The sequence below is a fragment of the Salvelinus fontinalis genome, chromosome 18, assembly GCF_029448725.1.
Source record: "Salvelinus fontinalis isolate EN_2023a chromosome 18, ASM2944872v1, whole genome shotgun sequence".
NCBI classification, from domain to species: Eukaryota; Metazoa; Chordata; class Actinopteri; order Salmoniformes; family Salmonidae; genus Salvelinus; species Salvelinus fontinalis.
In genome coordinates this window covers 57,386,144-57,407,219 of record NC_074682.1, presented here as the reverse complement: position 1 = coordinate 57,407,219, position 21,076 = coordinate 57,386,144, and the positions used below count along the sequence as shown (strand labels likewise).

General features: G+C 45.5%; 1 protein-coding gene across 1 annotated transcript in view; it reads left to right on the top strand.

Moving 5' to 3' along the window:
- Window positions 1–21,076, top strand: part of LOC129815785 (arf-GAP with coiled-coil, ANK repeat and PH domain-containing protein 3-like) — a 110,026-nt gene that overhangs the window by 59,867 nt on the left and 29,083 nt on the right. Inside the window, exons 10-13 of the mRNA XM_055869905.1 lie at window positions 10,103–10,215; window positions 12,538–12,589; window positions 19,439–19,539; window positions 19,944–20,055. Of these exons, the coding sequence (XP_055725880.1) occupies window positions 10,103–10,215; window positions 12,538–12,589; window positions 19,439–19,539; window positions 19,944–20,055 (378 nt within the window). The remainder of the gene's footprint in view (window positions 1–10,102; window positions 10,216–12,537; window positions 12,590–19,438; window positions 19,540–19,943; window positions 20,056–21,076) is intronic.

Genomic DNA, 21,076 nt, shown 5'->3' with positions numbered 1-21,076 from the left:
ACTCTGACTGGCTAACCTTACTAGTAGTATGAGTATTCTGACTGGCTAGCTTTACTAGTAGTAGGAGTACTCTGACTGGCTAGCTTTACTAGTAGTAGAAGTTTTCTGACTGGCTAGCTTTACTAGTAGTAGGAGTACTCTGACTGTCTAGCTTTACTAGTAGTAGGAGTACTCTGACTGTCTAGCTTTACTAGTAGTAGGAGTACTCTGACTGGCTAACCTTACTAGTAGTAGGATTATTCTGACTGGCTAACTTTACTAGTAGTAGGAGTACTCTGACTGGCTAGCTTTACTAGTAGTAGGAGTACTCTGAATGGCTAACTTTACTAGTAGTAGGAGTACTCTGACTGGCTAGCTTTGCTAGTAGTAGGAGTACTCTGACTGGCTAACTTTACTAGTAGTAGAAGTATTCTGACTGGCTAACTTTACTAGTAGTAGAAGTATTCTGACTGGCTAACTTTACTAGTAGTAGGAGTGTTCTGACTGGCTAACTTTACTAGTAGTAGGAGTACTCTGCCTGGCTAGCTTTACTAGTAGTAGGAGTACTCTGACTGGCTAACTTTACTAGTAGTAGGAGTACTCTGACTGGTTAACTTTACTAGTAGTAGGAGTACTCTGCCTGGCTAGCTTTACTAGTAGTAGAAGTACTCTGACTGGCTAACTTTACTAGTAGTTGAGTACTCTGACTGGCTAACTTTACTAGTAGTAGGAGTACTCTGACTGGCTAGCATTACTAGTAGTAGGAGTACTCTGACTGGCTAACTTTACTGGTAGTAGGAGTACTCTGACTGGCTAACTTTACTAGTAGTAGGAGTACTCTGACTGGCTAACTTTACTAGTAGTAGGAGTACTCTGACTGGCTAACTTTACTAGTCGTAGGAGTACTCTGTCTGGCTAACTTTACTAGTAGTAGAAGTATTCTGACTGGCTAACTTTACTAGTAGTAGAAGTATTCTGACTGGCTAACTTTACTAGTAGTAGTACTCTGACTGGCTAATTTTACTAGTAGTAGAAGTATTTTGACTGGCTAACTTTACTAGTAGTTGAAGTATTCTGACTGACTAACTTTACTAGTAGTAGGGGTACTCTGACTGGCTAAATTTACTAGTAGTAGAAGTATTCTGACTGGCTAGCTTTACTAGTAGTAGGAGTACTCTGACTGTCTAGCTTTACTAGTAGTAGGAGTACTCTGACTGGCTAACCTTACTAGTAGTATGAGTATTCTGACTGGCTAACTTTACTAGTAGTAGGAGTACTCTGACTGGCTAGCTTTACTAGTAGTAGGAGTACTCTGCCTGGCTAGCTTTACTAGAAGTAGGAGTACTCTGCCTGGCTAACTTTACTAGTAGTAGGAGTACTCTGAATGGCTAACTTTACTAGTAGTAGGAGTACTCTGCCTGGCTAGCTTTACTAGTAGTAGGAGTACTCTGACTGGCTAGCTTTACTAGTAGTAGAAGTTTTCTGACTGTCTAGCTTTACTAGTAGTAGGAGTACTCTGACTGTCTAGCTTTACTAGTAGTAGGAGTACTCTGACTGTCTAGCTTTACTAGTAGTAGGAGTACTCTGACTGGCTAACCTTACTAGTAGTAGGATTATTCTGACTGGCTAACTTTACTAGTAGTAGGAGTACTCTGACTGGCTAGCTTTACTAGTAGTAGGAGTACTCTGACTGGCTAACTTTACTAGTAGTAGAAGTACTCTGACTGGCTAACTTTACTAGTAGTAGGAGTACTCTGACTGGCTAGCTTTACTAGTAGTATGAGTACTCTGACTGGCTAACTTTACTAGTAGTAGGAGTACTCTGGCTGGCTAACTTTACTAGTAGTAGGAGTACTCTGACTGGCTAACTTTACTAGTAGTAGAAGTATTCTGACTGGCTAACTTTACTAGTATTAGAAGTACTCTGACTGGCTAACTTTACTAGTAGTAGGAGAACTCTGACTAGCTAACTTTACTAGTAGTAGGAGTACTCTGACCCTTATCTGTAAGGTTTATATGTGCTATCAGAAAAATAAAATAAGGGGTTCACTTAAAGGAGATTCAGAGAGGTCAGAGACCAGGAGACACCAGGACTGCTGTACCCGACAGCGGAGATCCTCTACTGGGCATAGTGCCAACCTAAACTACCCTCTCCTTTCCCCACAGGCAAGAGGGCTGAAGTCGACAGATGGCATGATGTCACACTGCTTAGGGATTAACAGATGGAAAGGGATCGAGAGAGAGCGAGAGAGAGAGGTAGAGAGAGAGAGAGGTAGAGAGAGAGAGAGAGAGAGAGAGAGAGAGAGAGAGAGAGAGAGAGAGACCAACAATGCAGTTCAAGAAACTAAAGTTAAAAAATTTAATAAAAAGTAACACAATAAAATTAACAATAACAAGGCAATATACAGAGACCACCGGTACCGAGTCAACAGGTTTGTTGATGTATCAAATTGTACATAGGGGTAAAGGTAGAGGTAAAGTGACTATGCATAGATAATAAACAGTGAGTAGCAGCAGTGTAAAAACAAAGAGTGGGCATTTGATTAATTGTTCAGCAGTCTTATGGCTTGTGGGTAGAAGCTGTTAAGGAGCCTTTTGGTCCAAGGCTTGGCGCTCCGGTACCGCTTGCTGTGCGGTAGCAGAGAGAACAGTCTATGACTTGGGCGACTGAGGGAGGTATTTAGTCCCAGTGTCCTTAGCTTAGTGAGGGTTCTTTGACAATTTCTTGGGCCTTCCTCTGACATCGCCTAGTATATAGGTCCTGGATGGCAGGAAGCTTGGTCCCAGTGATGTACTGGGCCGTACCCACTACCCTCTGTAGCGCCTTACGGTCGGATGCCAAGCAGTTGCCATACCCAGTGGTGATGCAACCGGTCAGGATGCTCTCGATGGGGCAGCTGTAGAACAATTTGAGGATATAGGGACCCATGCCAAATAATTTCCGTCTCCTGAGGGGGAAAAGGTGTTGTCATGCCCTCTTCACGGCTGTCTTGGAGTGCTTGGACCATGATAGTTTGTTGGTGATGTGGACACTAAGGAAATTGAAACTATCGACCCCCTCCACTACAGCCCCGTCGATGGTAATGGGGGCCTGTTCGGCCCTCCTTTTCCTATAGTCCACGACCAGCTCCTTTGTCTTGATCACATTGAGGGAGAGGTTGTTGTCCTGACACCACACGGCCAGGTCTCTGACCTCCTCCCTCTGAGCTGTCTCATCGTTGTCGGTGATCAGGCCTACCACTGTTGTGTCACCGGTAAACTTGATGATGGTGTTGGAGTCGTGCCTGGCCGTGCAGTCATGAGTGAACAGGGAGTAGAGGAGGGGACTAAGTACACACCTCTGAGGGTCCCCCGTGTTGAGGATCAGCATGGCGGATGTGTTGTTGCCTACCCTTATCACCTGGGGGCGGCCCTTCAGGAAGTCCAGGATCCAGTTGCAGAGGGAAGTGTTTAGTCCCAGGGTCCTTAGCTTAGTGATGAGCTTTGTGGGCACTCTGGTGTTGAACGCTGAGCTGTAGTCAATGAACAGCATTCTCACATGTTCCTTTTGTCCAGGTGGGAAAGGGCAGTGTGGAGTGCAATAGAGATTGCATCATCTGTGGATCTGTTGGGGCGGTTTGTGAATTGGAGTGGGTCTAGGGTTTCTGGGATGGTGGTGTTGATGTGAGCCATGACCAGCCTTTCAAAGCGCTTCATGGCTACACACGTGAGTGCTACTAGGCTGTAGTCATTTAGGAAGGTTACCTTCGCATTCTTGGGCAAAGGGACTATGATGGTCTGTTTGAAACATGTAGGTACTACAGACTCGGTCAGGGAGAGGTTGAAAATGTCAGTGAAGACACTTGCCAGCTGGTCCACGCATGGTTTCAGTACACGCCTTGGTAATCCGTCTGGCCCCGCGGCCTTGTGAATGTTGAACTGATTAAACGTCTTGCTGACATCGGCTACGGAGAGTGTGATCACACAGTCGTCCAGGAAAGGCTGGTGCTCTCATGCATGATTCAGTGTTACTTGCCTTGAAGCTAGAGGATAGAGGGATAGAGAGGTAGTATTGAATTGAATAGAGAGCGAGAGACCGAGAGGGATAGAGAGATAGAAGGATAGAGAGAGAGGTAGGTGGGTAGGTCGGTGTTAGTGTTGGGGGTATAGTGACTTGTGGGTGGATGCTGGGAGCCATAATGTGTGCTTGATTAGGCAGCAATAGACTCTCAGACAGATGGAAGCTGGGCTCCTCCAGGACTGAGGAGGGGAGAAAGAGGACCTGGCCTCAGGGTATCAAGGCTTTGGGGGGCTTCAGGGGGGGGGGGGGGGGTAGAGTGGAAGGCTCGTAAATCCTTCTGCGCGCAAGCAGTGGCTTTTCCATGGCAGCAACAGCGGCTTCTGCGAGCGCGGCATAAATGACAGCTGTATGCTAATGAGGCAGTCTGCTAGGGGGCCCTTAGGAACTCAGTCGTGGTCTCAATTTACTATTTAGAAGTAGAGTAGTAGAATACACATGGTACAATTATGAAATGTGGTTTTGCATCAGCAGTTTTTCTCTCATTACTTCCTGTATGTCAATGTCAGCTAACACGTTTTAGACTGGTAGTTAGCTGGCTAAACTATTTAAACTTGTAGTAATCATGGCTGAATACCGACTGGGCACTCAGGGCCCTGACTTCCCGGGGGTGCCCCATTGATTTTGTTAGTCTTTCACACTCAAATATCATATTAACATGTGTAACAGTATAACCTTAGACCGTCCCCTCGCCCCGAACCAGGGACCCTCTGCACACATCAACAACAGTCACCCACGAAGCGTGGTTACCCATCGCTCCACAAAGGCCGAGCAAGGGGAACCACTACTTCAAGGTCTCAAAGCGAGTGACGTAACCGATTGAAACGCTATTAGCGCGCACCACCGCTAACTAGCTAGCCATTTCACATCCGTTACACATGGAATAACTCATTACAAAATGTGTAGAATTGCATGAAATTAGCTTTAAAAGTGAAAATGTATCTCCACCCCATGGCAAAATGTGTAGAATTACAGGAAATGTACTTTAAAACAAAAAATATTCTCTCCACCATTAAGAGGAGGCCCAAGTGGGGGGCCCGCAGCCAAATCTCTCTCAGTGCCCCCCTGGCAACCAAATCTCTCTCAGTGCCCCTCTGGCAACCAAATCTCTCTCAGTGCCCCCAAAAGTCTAGAGCCGGCCCTGCCAACCAAATCTCTCTCAGTGCCCCCAAAAGGCTAGAGCCGGCCCTGGCAACCAAGTCTCTCTCAGTGCCCCCAAAAGGCTAGAGCCGGCCCTGGCAACCAAATCTCTCTCAGTGTCCCCAAAAGGCTAGAGCCTTGTGACTATACACACACACTGCAGGGAACAGCATGAGCAGCTGGTTTCGGGAGGCAGTGTGGTTTGGAACGCAGAACGTCTCTGCAGCACGAGCACACTGTTGACATTCGGGTGTTCTGATGTTCTGGCGTGAGGTCCGTTATTCTCCGTCCCTCCGGTGTGTTCTGAAGTTTTCAACCGTAACCGGAATATTGGAAATGATAAACATTTTGACAATTGAACAGAAGCATCTTTTTTTATTTTTAAACCTTCGTTTTATTTTGATTATTTATGTTTGAGAGAATTTGGAACTTAGTTTTAAACGTGAAATGTTGTTGGATTGTACTCTGCAAAAGATGAAGATATTTGGCAGGTTGGATTACACACTGGTAAGATTTTACTAAACTATTAGTTGCTTATTATAGGATGGTAATACTCATACACGTCTCCCAGGGCAACAATAATAACAGCTTTTCTACAACAGGGATGGACCTCGGATATATTTCCAAAATGTATTTAGATACCGCTGAGAGTTACAATAGTAGAATACGCAAGGTGCAGTATTGAAATGTGGTTATGCATTACCATTTTTTCCTCTTGTCGTGTCAGTCACTGATAGTCACTCAAACAGCTAACGTTGTTTTAGATCGGTCAATTTGTTGAGCGGACAGCTATCTAAACTTGTTATCATGTTTCGAATTACCAGCTGGGGTTGACCCAATTGATTTTGTTAGTCAGTCTCACTCTGATATAGTAAACACTGTAACCATTTCTCTCTGCCCCCATGGCAAAATGTGTAGGATTGCATAAAATGTACTCTAAAAACGTACAATTGTTCTCTCTGCTGTCATGAGGGGGGGTGTCGTTAAAATGTTTTGCTGTGTGGGGTGTATGTATGTTGATATGTAAACTGCTGCCTCTCATGATGAGTTCAGAATTGTTTGAGTCGTCCCCCCAGTTGGTGGTTTGAGTAAGAGGCATCTGAATGTCACATCTCAACGGTAAATATATTTAGTTGTTTTCACCCATAATTTCTATGAAAGAAAGATGGAAATAGTTATACGATTCTTTTTTTAAATTATAGCAGAAGTGTGTGCCTGTCTGAAGGGGGGGGGGGGGGGGGGCACGTGTCAGGACGGCTGCCTGCCTATCTGTGTGCCATTCACAATGAGCTCAGAGACTGGGGAGTGTTTGTGTGTGTGTGTGTGTGTGTGTGTGTGTGTGTTCTTTCATCAACTTTTCATCAACACTTGTGCAGATAACAGAAAAATGATTTAATCCATTTTAGATTATGAATCTATTGTAGAATAAGGCTGTAACATAACAAAATGTGGAAAAGGGGAAAGGGTCTGAATACTTTCCCGAAGGCACTGTATAACCTATACGGTGGTCGGTTATAATCTTCTTCTTATGATCAAGGTAATCCATTGTTGTGTGTGCACAAGACGCACAAGACACAAAAGACGCACAAGACGCACAAGACACACAAGACACACAAGACACACAAGACACAAAAGACACACAAGACACACAAGACGCACAAGACACAAAAGACACACAAGACACACAAGACACACAAGACACAAAAGACACACAAGACACACAAGACACAAAAGACACACAAGACACACAAGACGCACAAGACACAAAAGACACACAAGACACACAAGACACACAAGACACAAAAGACACACAAGAGTCACAAGACACACAAGACACAAAAGACGCACAAGACGCACAAGACGCACAAGACGCACAAGACGCACAAGACGCACAAGACACACAAGACGCACAAGACGCACAAGACACAAAAGACACACAAGACACACAACACGCACAAGACACAAAAGACGCACAAGACGCACAAGACACACAAGACGCACAAGACACACAAGCAATATGGTGGAAATCAGAACATTGTCCGACTGAGTGACTAGCATCTCTTTCCTCTGTATCAAACAGCTTCCATTGGGCAACACCGGTGAATGATTTGACAGCCCCCATATCCCCCCGTTTAGCTATCTGTCAACCTGTTTGTTCTCAGACAAACATAAGGCTGTATCCTGGGGATGGTCCACTGTCTAGTTTCCCACCAGCTTATCTAAAAACAATCATTAGGTCACAGAACAGCGTCCTGCTCCCTCCACCAGTTCTCTGTGGCATACGGCCGGCCACTACAGTGGAGGCTGGTGCGAGGAGCTATAGGAGGACTAGCTCACGGTAATGGCTGGAATGGAATAAATTAAATGGTATAAAAAACATATGGAAACCACATGACTCCGTTCCATTTACTCTGTTCCAGCCTTTACACAGAACCCGTCCTCCTATAGCTCCTCGCACCAGCCTCCACTGGTACACCTCACTGGTTGGTCACTTAGGCTGTTTGGGTTACTTGCTGTTTTCACAGGGCCGTATTATTTTACATCTCTAGTCTGAGGCGGTTGTTGTTTTACACCATCAGGGCGTAAGTCTCTTAAGATTCAGTCCATCTGTGAAGAGGATATGTAATATGTAATATACAGTACCAGTCAAAAGTTTGGACACACCCACTCATTTTTTTCTTAATTTTTTACTCTTTTCTACATTGTAGAATAATAGTGAAAACTATGAAATAACACATATGGAATCATGTAGTAACCAAAAAGGTGGTAAACAAATCAAAGCCACCCTTGATGACAGCTTTGCACACTCTTGCAATTCTCGCAACCAGCTTCACCTGGAATGCTTTTCCAACAGTTTTGAAGGAGTTCCCACATATGCTGAGCACTTGTAGGCTTATTTTCCTTCACTTGGAGGTCCAACTCATCCCAAACCATCTCAATTAGGTTGAGATCGGGGGATTGTGGAGGCCAGTTCATCTGATGCAGCACTCCATCACTCTCCTCTTGGTCAAATAGCCTTACACAGCATGGAGGTGTGTTGGGTCATTGTCCTGTTGAAAAACAAATGATAGTCCCACTAAGTGCAGACCAGATGGGATGGCGTATCGCTGCAGAATGCTGTGGTAGCCATGCTAGTTAAGTGTGCCTTGAATTCTAAATTCACCACCTCCTCCATGCTTCACGGTGTGAACCACACATGCAGAGATCATCCGTTCACCTACTCTGCGTCTCACAAAGACACGGTGGTTGGAAACCAAAATCTCAAATTTGAACTCATCAGACCAAATGGCAGATTTACACTGGTCTAATGTCCATTGCTCGTGTTTCTAATGTCCATTGCTCGTGTTTCTTGGCTCAAGCAAGTCTCTTCTTCTTATTGGTGTGCTTTAGTAGTGGTGTCTTTGCAGCAATTCGACCATGAAGGCCTGATTCACTCAGTCTCCTCTGAACAGTTGATGTTGAGATGTGTCTGTTACTTGAACTGTGAAATATTTATTTGGACTACAATCTGAGGTGCAGTTAACTCTAATGAACTTATCCTGTGCAGCAGAGGTAACTCTGGGTCTTCCTTTGCTGTGGCGGTCCTCATGAGAGCCAGTTTCATCATAGCGCTTGATGGTTTTTGCGACTGCACTTGAAGAAGCGTTCAAAGTTATTGAAATGTTCCTGATTGACTGACCTTCATGTCTTAAAGTAATGATGGACTGTTGTTTCTCTTTGCTTATTTGAGCTCGTCTTGCCATAATATGGACTTTTTACCAAATAGGGCTATCTTCTGTATACCACCCCTACCTTGTCACAACACAGCTGATTGGCTCAAACGCATTAAAAAGGAAAGAAATTCCATACATACACTTTTATTCTACAATGTAGAAAATAGTAAGAACTAAGAAAAACCCTTGAATGAATAGGTGTTCTAACACTTTTTACTGGTGTATATATATATATATTTACTGCACAGTAACATAATATACAGTTGTACCGTAATTCATACTACAGGAATTGTTATTTTCTTGGCCAGTTAGCTTTAGAGATTTACAGTTGACTTCAGACCCTAACCACAGTCTCTCTCCTCCGTAAGTTAGCTACAGACACAAACATTAACTCTCCTCTCCTCTCCTCTCCTCTCCTCTCCTCTCCTCTCCTCTCCTCTCCTCTCCTCTCCTCTGTAAGTTAGCTACAGACACAGACATTAACCCCTCTCCTCTCCTCTCCAAGTTAGCTACAGACACAGACATTAACCCCCCTCTCCTCTCCTCTCCTCTCCTCTCCTCTCCTCTCCTCTCCGCTCCTCTCCTCTCCACTGTAAGTTAGCTACAGACACAGACATTAACCCTCCTCTCCTCTCCTCTCCTCTCCTCTCCTCTCCTCTCCTCTCCTCTCCTCTCCTCTCCACTGTAAGTTAGCTACAGACACAGACATGAACCCTCCTCTCCTCTCCTCTCCTCTCCACTCCACTCCTCTCCTCTCCTCTCCTCTCCTCTCCTCTCCTCTCCACTGTAAGTTAGCTACAGACACAGACATTAACCCTCCTCTCCTCTCCTCTCCTCTCCACTGTAAGTTAGCTACAGACACAGACATGAACCCTCCTCTCCTCTCCTCTCCACTCCACTCCTCTCCTCTCCTCTCCTCTCCTCTCCTCTCCTCTGTAAGTTAGCTACAGACACAGACATTAACCCTCCTCTCCTCTCCTCTCCTCTCCTCTCCTCTCCTCTCCTCTCCTCTCCTCTCCTCTGTAAGTTAGCTACAGACACAGACATTAACCCCCCTCTCCTCTCCTCTCCTCTCCTCTCCTCTCCTCTCCTCTCCTCTCCTCTCCTCTCCTCTCCTCTCCTCTCCTCTCCTCTCCTCTGTAAGTTAGCTACAGACACAGACACTAACCCCAGTCTCCCCCCTCCCTCTTCTCCCCTTTGTCTTGGTCTCTAGGACTTCTCCTATGATGATAGCAAGGTGGAGTTCAACGTGGACGCTCCTAACGGAGTGGTGATGGAAGGTTACCTGTTCAAGAGGGCCTCCAACGCCTTCAAGACCTGGAACAGGTGAGATAGAAACACATGTCCTACACCTCAACTACAACACCTTTCCAGAAATAAGTCTCTCACTGTTGCCGCTTGATATAGACCCCCCCCCCCCCCTCTGCCCCCAGCTGTGCCCTAGACACCATATGTGAATTAATTGCCCCCCATTTATCTTCAGAGACTACTGTTAGCTGACCTAAACTGGGATATGCTTAACACCCCGGCCGTCCTACAATCTAAGATAGATTCCCTCAATCTCACATAAATGATCATGGAACCTACCAGGTACAACCCTAAATCCGTAAACACGGGCACCCTCATAGATATCATCCTGACCAACCTACCCTCTAAATACTCTAAATGCTGTCTTCAACCAGGATCTCAGCGATCACTGCCCATAATGGGTCCGCGGTCAAACGACCCTCATCACTGTCAAACGCTCCCTAAAACACTTCAGCGTGCAGGCCTTTCTAATCGACCTGGCCCGGGTATCCTGGAAGGATATTGACCTCTTTACGTCAGTAGAGGATGCCTGGTTATTCTTTAAAAGTAATTTCCTCACCATCTTAAATAAGCATGCCCCTTTCAAAAAATGTAGAACTAAGAACAGATATAGCCCTTGGTTCACTCCAGACCTGACTGCCCTCGACCAGCACAAAAACATCCTGTGGAGGACTGCACTAGCATGGAATAGACCCTGCGATATGCAACTGTTCAGGGAAGTCAGGAACCAAAACACGCAGTCAGTCAGGAAAGCAAAGGCTAGTTTTTTCAAACATAAATTTGCATCCTGTAGAACAAACTCCAAAAAGTTTTGGGACACTGTAAAGTCCATGGAGAATAAGAGCACCTCCTCCCAGCTGCCCACTGCACTGATGCTAGGTAACACTATCACCACCGATAAATCCACGATAATCGAGAATTTCAATAGCATCTCCAATCCAAAATTAAATCTAGAATCGGCTTCCTATTTCGCAACAAAGCATCCTTCACTCATGCTGCCAAACATACCCTCGTAAAACTGACTATCCTACCGATCCTTGACTTCAGCGATGTCATTTAAAAACTAGCCTCCAACACTCTACTCAGCAAATTGGATGTAGTCTATCACAGTGCCATCAATTTTGTCACCAAAGCCCCATATACTACCCACCACTGCGACCTGTATGCTCTTGTTGGCTGGCCCTCGCTTCATATCCGTCGCCAAACCCACTGGCTCCAGGTCATCTATAAGTCTTTGCTAGGTAAAGCCCCACCTTATCTCAGCTCACTGGTCACCATAGCAGCACCCACCCGTAGCACGTGCTCCAGCAGGTATATTTCACTGGTCACCCCCAAAGCCAACTCCTCCTTTGGCCGCCTTTCCTTCCAGTTCTCTGCTGCCAATGACTGGAACGAATTGCACAAATCAATGAAGCTGGAGACTTATATCTCCCTCACTAACTTTAAGCATCGGCTGTCAGAGCAGCTCACCGATCATTGCACCTGTACATAGCCCATCTGTGAATGGCCCACCCAACTACCTCATCCCCATATTGTTGTTTATTTTTTTGCTCCTTTGCACCCCAGTATCTCTACCTGCACATTCATCTTCTGCACATCTACCATTCCAGTGTTTAATTGCCAAATTGTAATTATTTCACCACTATGGCTTATTTATTGCCTTACCTCCCTAATCTTACTACATTTGCACACACTGTATATAGACTTTTCTATTGTGTTATTGACTGTATGTTTGTTTATCCCATGTGTAACTCTGTGTTGTTGTTTGTGTCGCACTGCTTTGCTTTATCTTGGCCAGGTCGCAGTTGTAAATGAGAACTTGTTCTCACCTTAACTACCTGGTTAAATAAAGGTGAAATAAAAAAAATAAAAAACACAACAGTTTGATTCAGAGTGGTACTTCATCTAACGCAGTCTCCTCTTGTCTCCTCTCCTCCTCTCCTCCTCCCCTCCTCCTCTCCTCCCCTCCTCCCCTTATCTCTCCTCCTCCCCTCCTCCCCTCCTCCTCTCCTCCCCTCCTCCTCTCCTCCTCTCCTCCCCTCCTCCCCTCCTCCCCTAATCTCTCCTCCTCCCCTCCTCCCCTCCTCCCCTCCTCTCTCCTCCTCCCCTCCTCCCCTCCTCCTCTCCTCCCCTCCTCCCCTCATCTCTCCTCCTCCCCTCCTCCCCTCCTCCTCTCCTCCCCTCCTCCTCTCCTCCTCTCCTCCCCTCCTCCCCTCCTCCCCTAATCTCTCCTCCTCCCCTCCTCCCCTCCTCCCCTCATCTCTCCTCCTCCCCTCCTCCCCTCCTCCCCTCCTCCCCTCATCTCTCCTCCTCCCCTCCTCCCCTCATTTCTCCTTCCAGACGGTGGTTCTCCATACAGAACAGCCAGCTGGTCTACCAGAAGCGACTTAAGGTAAGAAAAGAACTGGGACTTTTGAAAGGATAGCCATGTAATCAGCCTGAATGCCAGTCTGTTTGTGCTATCGTTAGGCTGGTGGCCAATCATCAAGAAAGGGGCTTTAGTTATTGAGATACCCCTACCAACTCATGTAACCCGATATTACAAGCTCTGATATTGCTAACATTTGGAATACAGGTAGTCAGTTGCCTTCCCAACATAAACATCAACATAAACAAACAGCAGTAGGATATCTTCATGCAGCTAGGATATATAGACATGTAAACACAAATATACAATAGGAGGAAGTATCAACTAGGAATATTTTTGATGAATTTAAACTTTCCATTGACCCGGATCACTGGTTGCTGCGGAAAAGGAGGTTGAAAGGGGGGGTGAGTGTAACGGATGTGAAATGGCTAGCTAGTTAGCGGGTATGCGCTAATAGCATTTCAATCGGTTACGTCACTTGCTCTGAGACCTTGAAGTAGTGGTTCCCCTTGCTCTGCAAGGGCCGCGGCTTTTGTGGAGCGATGGGTAACGACGCTTCGTGGGTGACTGTTGTTGACGTGTGCAGAGGGTCCCTGGTTCGCGCCCGTGTCGGGGCGAGGGGACGGTTTAAAGTTATACTGTTACATTGTCAATGTATTTTGTCAAATGTGGTCTCATTCAGTGCTGTTGTATGGTTCTGCCTGACAACAATACATAGTTACATATTTATTCCATTCCAGCCATTACAATGAGCCCGTCTTCCTATAGCTCCTCCCGTCAGCCTCCTCTACTCCAAATCCATTATTGCATCCAAAATCCAATATGGCTGCCATTATACCATTACATGGTGGTTTAATCACCTGTATAGGTTTTAAATGAGAGACATCTTTTAGATGTGTGTACTGTATTTATGACCTGTACTCAACACCATTGTTGTGTCATTAAGCTATGTTGGGCATTCATCAGGCCTGCCGTAATGAAACACCATTGTCTGGATATAGAAAAGACAGCAGACTGCTTGGCATGGCAACACAAGTCACAAGTCTCTTTGAGAATCATTGAGGCAACTGGGAGGCTCAAACAAAAGACAAGAGAAACCCCTGGACACCCTCTTCCTAGCTCTACAACTTGTGGTATACCAACTGTGGTATAACTTGTGCCTCCAGGATTGGGCTCTGAAATCACCTCGTTATGAAGAAGTAAGCTTTGGTTCCATTGCTAGTCCAATACGGCTGCCTGAATCCAACATGACCTTCCACCGGGATTTGTGATGCTCGTTGGGATGTTCCGTCGCACTCTTCTACTGTTTGGGTTGAGTTGGTGACGTTATAGTGGACTCTTCTGCTGTTTGGGTTGAGTTGGTGACGTTATAGTGGACTCTTCTACTGTTTGGGTTGAGTTGGTGACGTTATAGTGGACTCTTCTGCTGTTTGGGTTGAGTTGGGGACGTTATAGTGGACTCTTCTACTGTTTGGGTTGAGTTGGTGACGTTATAGTGGACTCTTCTACTGTTTGGGTTGAGTTGGTGACGTTATAGTGGACTCTTCTGCTGTTTGGGTTGAGTTGGTGACGTTATAGTGGACTCTTCTACTAAGTTGGTGACGTTATAGTGGACTCTTCTACTGTTTGAGTTGAGTTGGTGATGTTATAGTGGACTCTTCTGCTGTTTGCGTTGAGTTGGTGACGTTATAGTGGACTCTTCTACTGTTTGGGTTGAGTTGGTGACGTTATAGTGGACTCTTCTACTAAGTTGGTGACGTTATAGTGGACTCTTCTACTGTTTGGGTTGAGTTGGGGACGTTATAGTGGACTCTTCTGCTGTTTGGGTTGAGTTGGTGACGTTATAGTGGACTCTTCTGCTGTTTGGGTTGAGTTGGTGACGTTATAGTGGACTCTTCTACTAAGTTGGTGACGTTATAGTGGACTCTTCTACTGTTTGAGTTGAGTTGGTGACGTTATAGTGGACTCTTCTGCTGTTTGCGTTGAGTTGGTGACGTTATAGTGGACTCTTCTACTGTTTGGGTTGAGTTGGTGACGTTATAGTGGACTCTTCTACTAAGTTGGTGACGTTATAGTGGACTCTTCTACTGTTTGGGTTGAGTTGGGGACGTTATAGTGGACTCTTCTGCTGTTTGGGTTGAGTTGGTGACGTTATAGTGGACTCTTCTACTGTTTGGGTTGAGTTGGTGACGTTATAGTGGACTCTTCTACTGTTTAGGTTGAGTTGGTGACGTTATAGTGGACTCTTCAATTGTTTGGGTTGAGTTGGTGACGTTATAGTGGACTCTTCTACTGTTTAGGTTGAGTTGGTGACGTTATAGTGGACTCTTCTACTAAGTTGGTGACGTTATAGTGGACTCTTCTACTAAGTTGGTGACGTTATAGTGGACTCTTCTACTAAGTTGGTGACGTTATAGTGGACTCTTCTACTAAGTTGGTGACGTTATAGTGGACTCTTCTACTGTTTGAGTTGAGTTGGTGACGTTATAGTGGACTCTTCTGCTGTTTGAGTTGAGTTGGGGACGTTATAGTGGACTCTTCTACTAAGTTGGTGACGTTATAGTGGACTTTTCTACTGTTTGGGTTGAGTTGGGGACGTTATAGTGGACTCTTCTACTAAGTTGGTGACGTTATAGTGGACTCTTCTACTGTTTGGGTTGAGTTGGTGACGTTATAGTGGACTCTTCTGCTGTTTGGGTTGAGTTGGGGACGTTATAGTGGACTCTTCTGCTGTTTGGGTTGAGTTGGGGACGTTATAGTGGACTCTTCTGCTGTTTGGGTTGAGTTGGTGACGTTATAGTGGACTCTTCTACTAAGTTGGTGACGTTATAGTGGACTCTTCTACTGTTTGAGTTGAGTTGGGGACGTTATAGTGAACTCTTCTACTCTTTGGGTTGAGTTGGTGACGTTATAGTGGACTCTTCTGCTGTTTGGGTTGAGTTGGTGACGTTATAGTGGGCTCTTCTACTGTTTAGGTTGAGTTGGTGACGTTATAGTGAACTCTTCTACTCTTTGGGTTGAGTTGGTGACGTTATAGTGGGCTCTTCTGCTTTTTGGGTTGAGTTGGTGACGTTATAGTGGACTCTTCTACTGTTTGGGTTGAGTTGGTGACGTTATAGTGGACTCTTCTACTAAGTTGGTGACGTTATAGTGGACTCTTCTACTGTTTGGGTTGAGTTGGGGACGTTATAGTGGACTCTTCTGCTGTTTGGGTTGAGTTGGTGACGTTATAGTGGACTCTTCTACTGTTTGGGTTGAGTTGGTGACGTTATAGTGGACTCTTCTACTGTTTAGGTTGAGTTGGTGACGTTATAGTGGACTCTTCAATTGTTTGGGTTGAGTTGGTGACGTTATAGTGGACTCTTCTACTGTTTAGGTTGAGTTGGTGACGTTATAGTGGACTCTTCTACTAAGTTGGTGACGTTATAGTGGACTCTTCTACTAAGTTGGTGACGTTATAGTGGACTCTTCTACTAAGTTGGTGACGTTATAGTGGACTCTTCTACTAAGTTGGTGACGTTATAGTGGACTCTTCTACTGTTTGAGTTGAGTTGGTGACGTTATAGTGGACTCTTCTGCTGTTTGAGTTGAGTTGGGGACGTTATAGTGGACTCTTCTACTAAGTTGGTGACGTTATAGTGGACTTTTCTACTGTTTGGGTTGAGTTGGGGACGTTATAGTGGACTCTTCTACTAAGTTGGTGACGTTATAGTGGACTCTTCTACTGTTTGGGTTGAGTTGGTGACGTTATAGTGGACTCTTCTGCTGTTTGGGTTGAGTTGGGGACGTTATAGTGGACTCTTCTGCTGTTTGGGTTGAGTTGGGGACGTTATAGTGGACTCTTCTGCTGTTTGGGTTGAGTTGGTGACGTTATAGTGGACTCTTCTACTAAGTTGGTGACGTTATAGTGGACTCTTCTACTGTTTGAGTTGAGTTGGGGACGTTATAGTGAACTCTTCTACTCTTTGGGTTGAGTTGGTGACGTTATAGTGGACTCTTCTGCTGTTTGGGTTGAGTTGGTGACGTTATAGTGGGCTCTTCTACTGTTTAGGTTGAGTTGGTGACGTTATAGTGAACTCTTCTACTCTTTGGGTTGAGTTGGTGACGTTATAGTGGGCTCTTCTGCTTTTTGGGTTGAGTTGGTGACGTTATAGTGGACTCTTCTGCTGTTTGGGTTGAGTTGGTGACGTTATAGTGGACTCTTCTACTGTTTAGGTTGAGTTGGTGACGTTATAGTGGACTCTTCTACTGTTTAGGTTGAGTCGGTGACGTTATAGTGGACTCTTCTGCTTTTTGGGTTGAGTCGGTGACGTTATAGTGGACACTTCTGCTGTTTGGGTTGAGTTGGTGACGTTATAGTGGACTCTTCTGCTGTTTGGGTTGAGTTGGTGACGTTATAGTGGATGCAACCAAACATGATACCAAGCGCATTAAGGCAGGTGTTCATCACTTCCTGGGTGGATATGAACATTAGCCTGCTGGCCTTACTGAGTGGATAGAAACATTAGCCTGCTGGTCTTACTGAGTCTATAGGAACATTAGCCTGCTGGCCTTACTGAGTCTATAGGAACATTAGACTGCTGTCCTTACTGAGTCTATAGGAACATTAGCCTGCTGGTCTTACTGAGTCTATAGGAACATTAGCCTGCTGGCCTTACTGAGTCTATAGGAACATTAGCCTGCTGGTCTTACAGAGTCTATAGGAACATTAGCCTGCTGGCCTTACAGAGTCTATAGGAACATTAACCTGCTGGTCTTATTGAGTCTATAGGAACATTAACGTGCTGGTCTTACTGGGTCTATAGGAACATTAGCCTGCTGGTCTTACTGGGTGGATAGGAACATTAGACTGCTGGTCTTACTGAGTCTATAGGAACATTAGCCTGCTGGTCTTACTGAGTCTATAGGAACATTAGCCTGCTGGTCTTACTGGGTGGATAGGAACATTAGACTGCTGGTCTTACTGAGTCTATAGGAACATTAGCCTGCTGGTCTTACTGAGTCTATAGGAACATTAGCCTGCTGGTCTTACTGAGTCTACAGGAACATTAGCCTGCTGGTCTTACTGTGTCTATAGGAACATTAGCCTGCTGGCCTTACTGAGTCTATAGGAACATTAGCCTGCTGGTCTTACTGAGTGGATAGGAACATGAGGCCGAGCTATTTAGGAGGGATATCACACCTGGCACAAATGATTGTCTAGTTGTGTTTTTCCTGCCGAGGGGTGCCCTGTACCTGCGCCCAGAGGGGAGTAGTTCAACGTCCGGGTACAGGGGGTGGCTTGGGGAGGGCCCTGACCTTAAACATCTCATCCAGGCCTGTCTGTTTGACTCCAAGAACCTTGTTGCTGTGGTGATAATCCTTCTCAGCATATTTCTCTGTCTGACAGTGGCATTTCCAAACCAACAAACAATACAAAAAGTTAAAATACTCTCAATGAAAGATTTTTCAAAACAGAGTCAGTATAGTACAGTCAACATTAAAAGATCCCAGCTTTTTGAGAAAGTACAGTCTCTGTTTGACTCTTCTTGTAGATCAGGTCTGTACATTTACTCCACTGAAGCTTATTGTCCAAGAGGACACCCAGGTATTTTGTATTCTTCTACAATCTCTAGATGTTGCAGAGGTAGGTGTTGTATCTCTTTGGTCTTGTTGGTCTTGAAGACCGAGTGTGATTCATCACACCACTCTAAAGACCTTTAGAGCCGAGGAGCTTCTGGGCTGGCGCTGAGAACATGACTTTTCACAATGTCCTCAAAGCATTTCATTACTAAGGATGTCAAGGCGACAGGGCGGTAGTCATTCAGCACAGAGGGATTAGATGCTTTAGGAATGGGTATAATTACAGAGTTCTTCCAACGATACTGGCACGTGTTGCTGGCCGAGTGAGGATTGGAAAATGTCTGTAAAACACACCAGCCAATTTTTCAGCACAGTGCTTTAACACTTATCCACTTATTTTGTCTGGGCCTGGGCTTTTGTATGTGTTACATCCCCTGAACAACTTCACAACATCAGCCTGTTGAACAACAACCCTCTCAAACATTTGTAATGATGCTTCCATTTGTTTTACCTCCGACACAAAGTTGTCTGATTCAGATCTTGAGAAGAAAACATTCAGTTGATTAGTCATGTTCTGGCCCTCATATCTCCCAAGTTCAGCACTGGTTTCCCCCTGCCTATGTGGGGGGCACCAGCCATGGATTTAATCCCTTTCCTGAGGAGAGGCTCCTCTCCCCCCTTTTGCTTGCATGCCTCCTTGTCCACCAGTATCTTTCTTTTGATCTGACGTTGTACATCTCTTAAAGCCTGTCTATTACCCTCAGCGTAAAGAGGACTACCAGCCATGGGTGGTAGCAGAATAGGTACCTATGATGGCAATGCACGCCAGCACTTTCCAGATGGCCTCCTGTTGAATGACCTTCTGTTGAATGACCTCCTGTTGAATGGCCTCCTGACATGTGGCAGTCCAGTTCCATGATGTCTCTGTCTTTATCAACTGTCAGAGGAGGACTGATGGGGGAGTGGGCCTATCAAGAACAGTTCTGGGCTATCGTTATCTGTGTAACCTGGTCAGGCCCCAACCACTTCTGTTAGCTGTGTAACCTGGTCAGGCCCCAGAACTACAAACACTACTGTTATAATGCCAACCATATTGGTCTTTGGACACCATATTGGACTTTGGACACCATATTGGATTTGAGTCTATATCCAGGGTGGCCCCAAAGACAATATGTGGTGGCCCCCTGACTAAATTACAAGAGTAGGGGCTGAAGATACTCAGCCAATCAAAGGATGTTGGGTTTTTATTGACACCGCTCTCAGCCAATGAAAGGATGGTGTGTTTTGATTGACACTGCTCTCTGCCAATAGGATGCCCTGACGGTGGTGGTGGAGGACCTGAGGCTGTGTTCAGTCAAACCTTGCGAGGATGGAGAGAGGAGGTTCTGCTTCGAGGTGGTGTCCCCCACTAAGTACGTATGTGTGTGTATATGTGCGAATATGATCGTTCGGAGTGTCTGTGTGTATATGTGTGTGTGTGTGTATATGATCGGTGTGTGTATATGTGTGTGTGTGTATATGATCGGTGTGTGTATATGTGTGTGTGTGTATATGATCGGTGTGTGTATATGTGCGAATATGATCGTTCGGTGTGTCTGTGTGTATATGTGTCTGTGTGTGTGTGTGTATATGATCGGTGTGTGTGTGGGCGAATATGATCTATCGGTGTGTGTGTATATGTGTGCGTGTGTGTGTGTGTATATGATCGGTGTGTGTGTGGGCGAATATGATCTATCGGTGTGTGTGTGTATATGTGTGTATATGTGTGCGTGTGTGTGTATGTATGTCCTCTCCTCACCCTCCTCTCTCCCACTAGGAGCTGTATGCTCCAGGCAGAGTCAGAGAAGTTACGGCAGGCCTGGATCCAGGCTGTACAGGCCTCCATCGCCTCTGCATACAGAGAGATATCAGACAACTACTACATCGAGGTACTGACCCTAAGCTTAACCCTGGCCCTGACCCTATAATTAACCCTGGCCCTGACCTCAACCCTAACCCTATAATTAACCCTGGCCCTAACCCTATAATTAACCCTGGCCCTAACCCTATAATTAACCCTGGCCCTGACCTCAACCCTAACCCTATAATTAACCCTGGCCCTAACCCTATAATTAACCCTGGCCCTAACCCTATAATTAACCCTGGTCCTAACCCTATAATTAACCCTGGCCCTGACCTCAACCCTAACCCTATAATTAACCCTGGCCCTAACCCTATAATTAACCCTGGCCCTAACCCTATAATTAACCCTGGCCCTGACCTCAACCCTAACCCTATAATTAACCCTGGCCCTGACCTCAACCCTAACCCTATAATTAACCCTGACCCTGACCTCAACCCTAACCCTATAATTAACCCTGGCCCTAACCCTATAATTAACCCTGGTCCTGACCTCAACCCTAACCCTATAATTAACCCTGACCTCAACCCTAACCCATTAATTAACCCTGGCCCTGACCTCAACCCTAACCCTATAATTAACCCTGGCCCTAACCCTAAAATGAACCCTGACTCTAACCGTGACCCTAACCTCAACTCTAATACTAACCCTGACATTAACCCCGACTCTAACCTCAACTCTAATCCTAACCCTGACATTAACCCTGACCCTAACCTCAACTCTAATCCTAACATGAACCCTACAGAGAGAACTATATTGAGGTATAACTCTAACATGAACCCAATAGAGAGAACTACATTGAGGTATAACTCTAACATGAGGTTTATCCATAGTCTCTTTATGCGCCAAAATACTACATGGAATAATTACATCAGTGATTCCAAAACATTGATTGTTCCTACTGACAGGCTGTAGCTGGGACCCACCAGCTGTATAACTAGCTGGCCTAAAGCCTTTAGCAGCTGTATAACTAGCTGGCCTAAAGCCTTTAGCTGGGACCCACCAGCTGTATAACTAGCTGGCCTAAAGCCTTTACCTGGGACCCACCA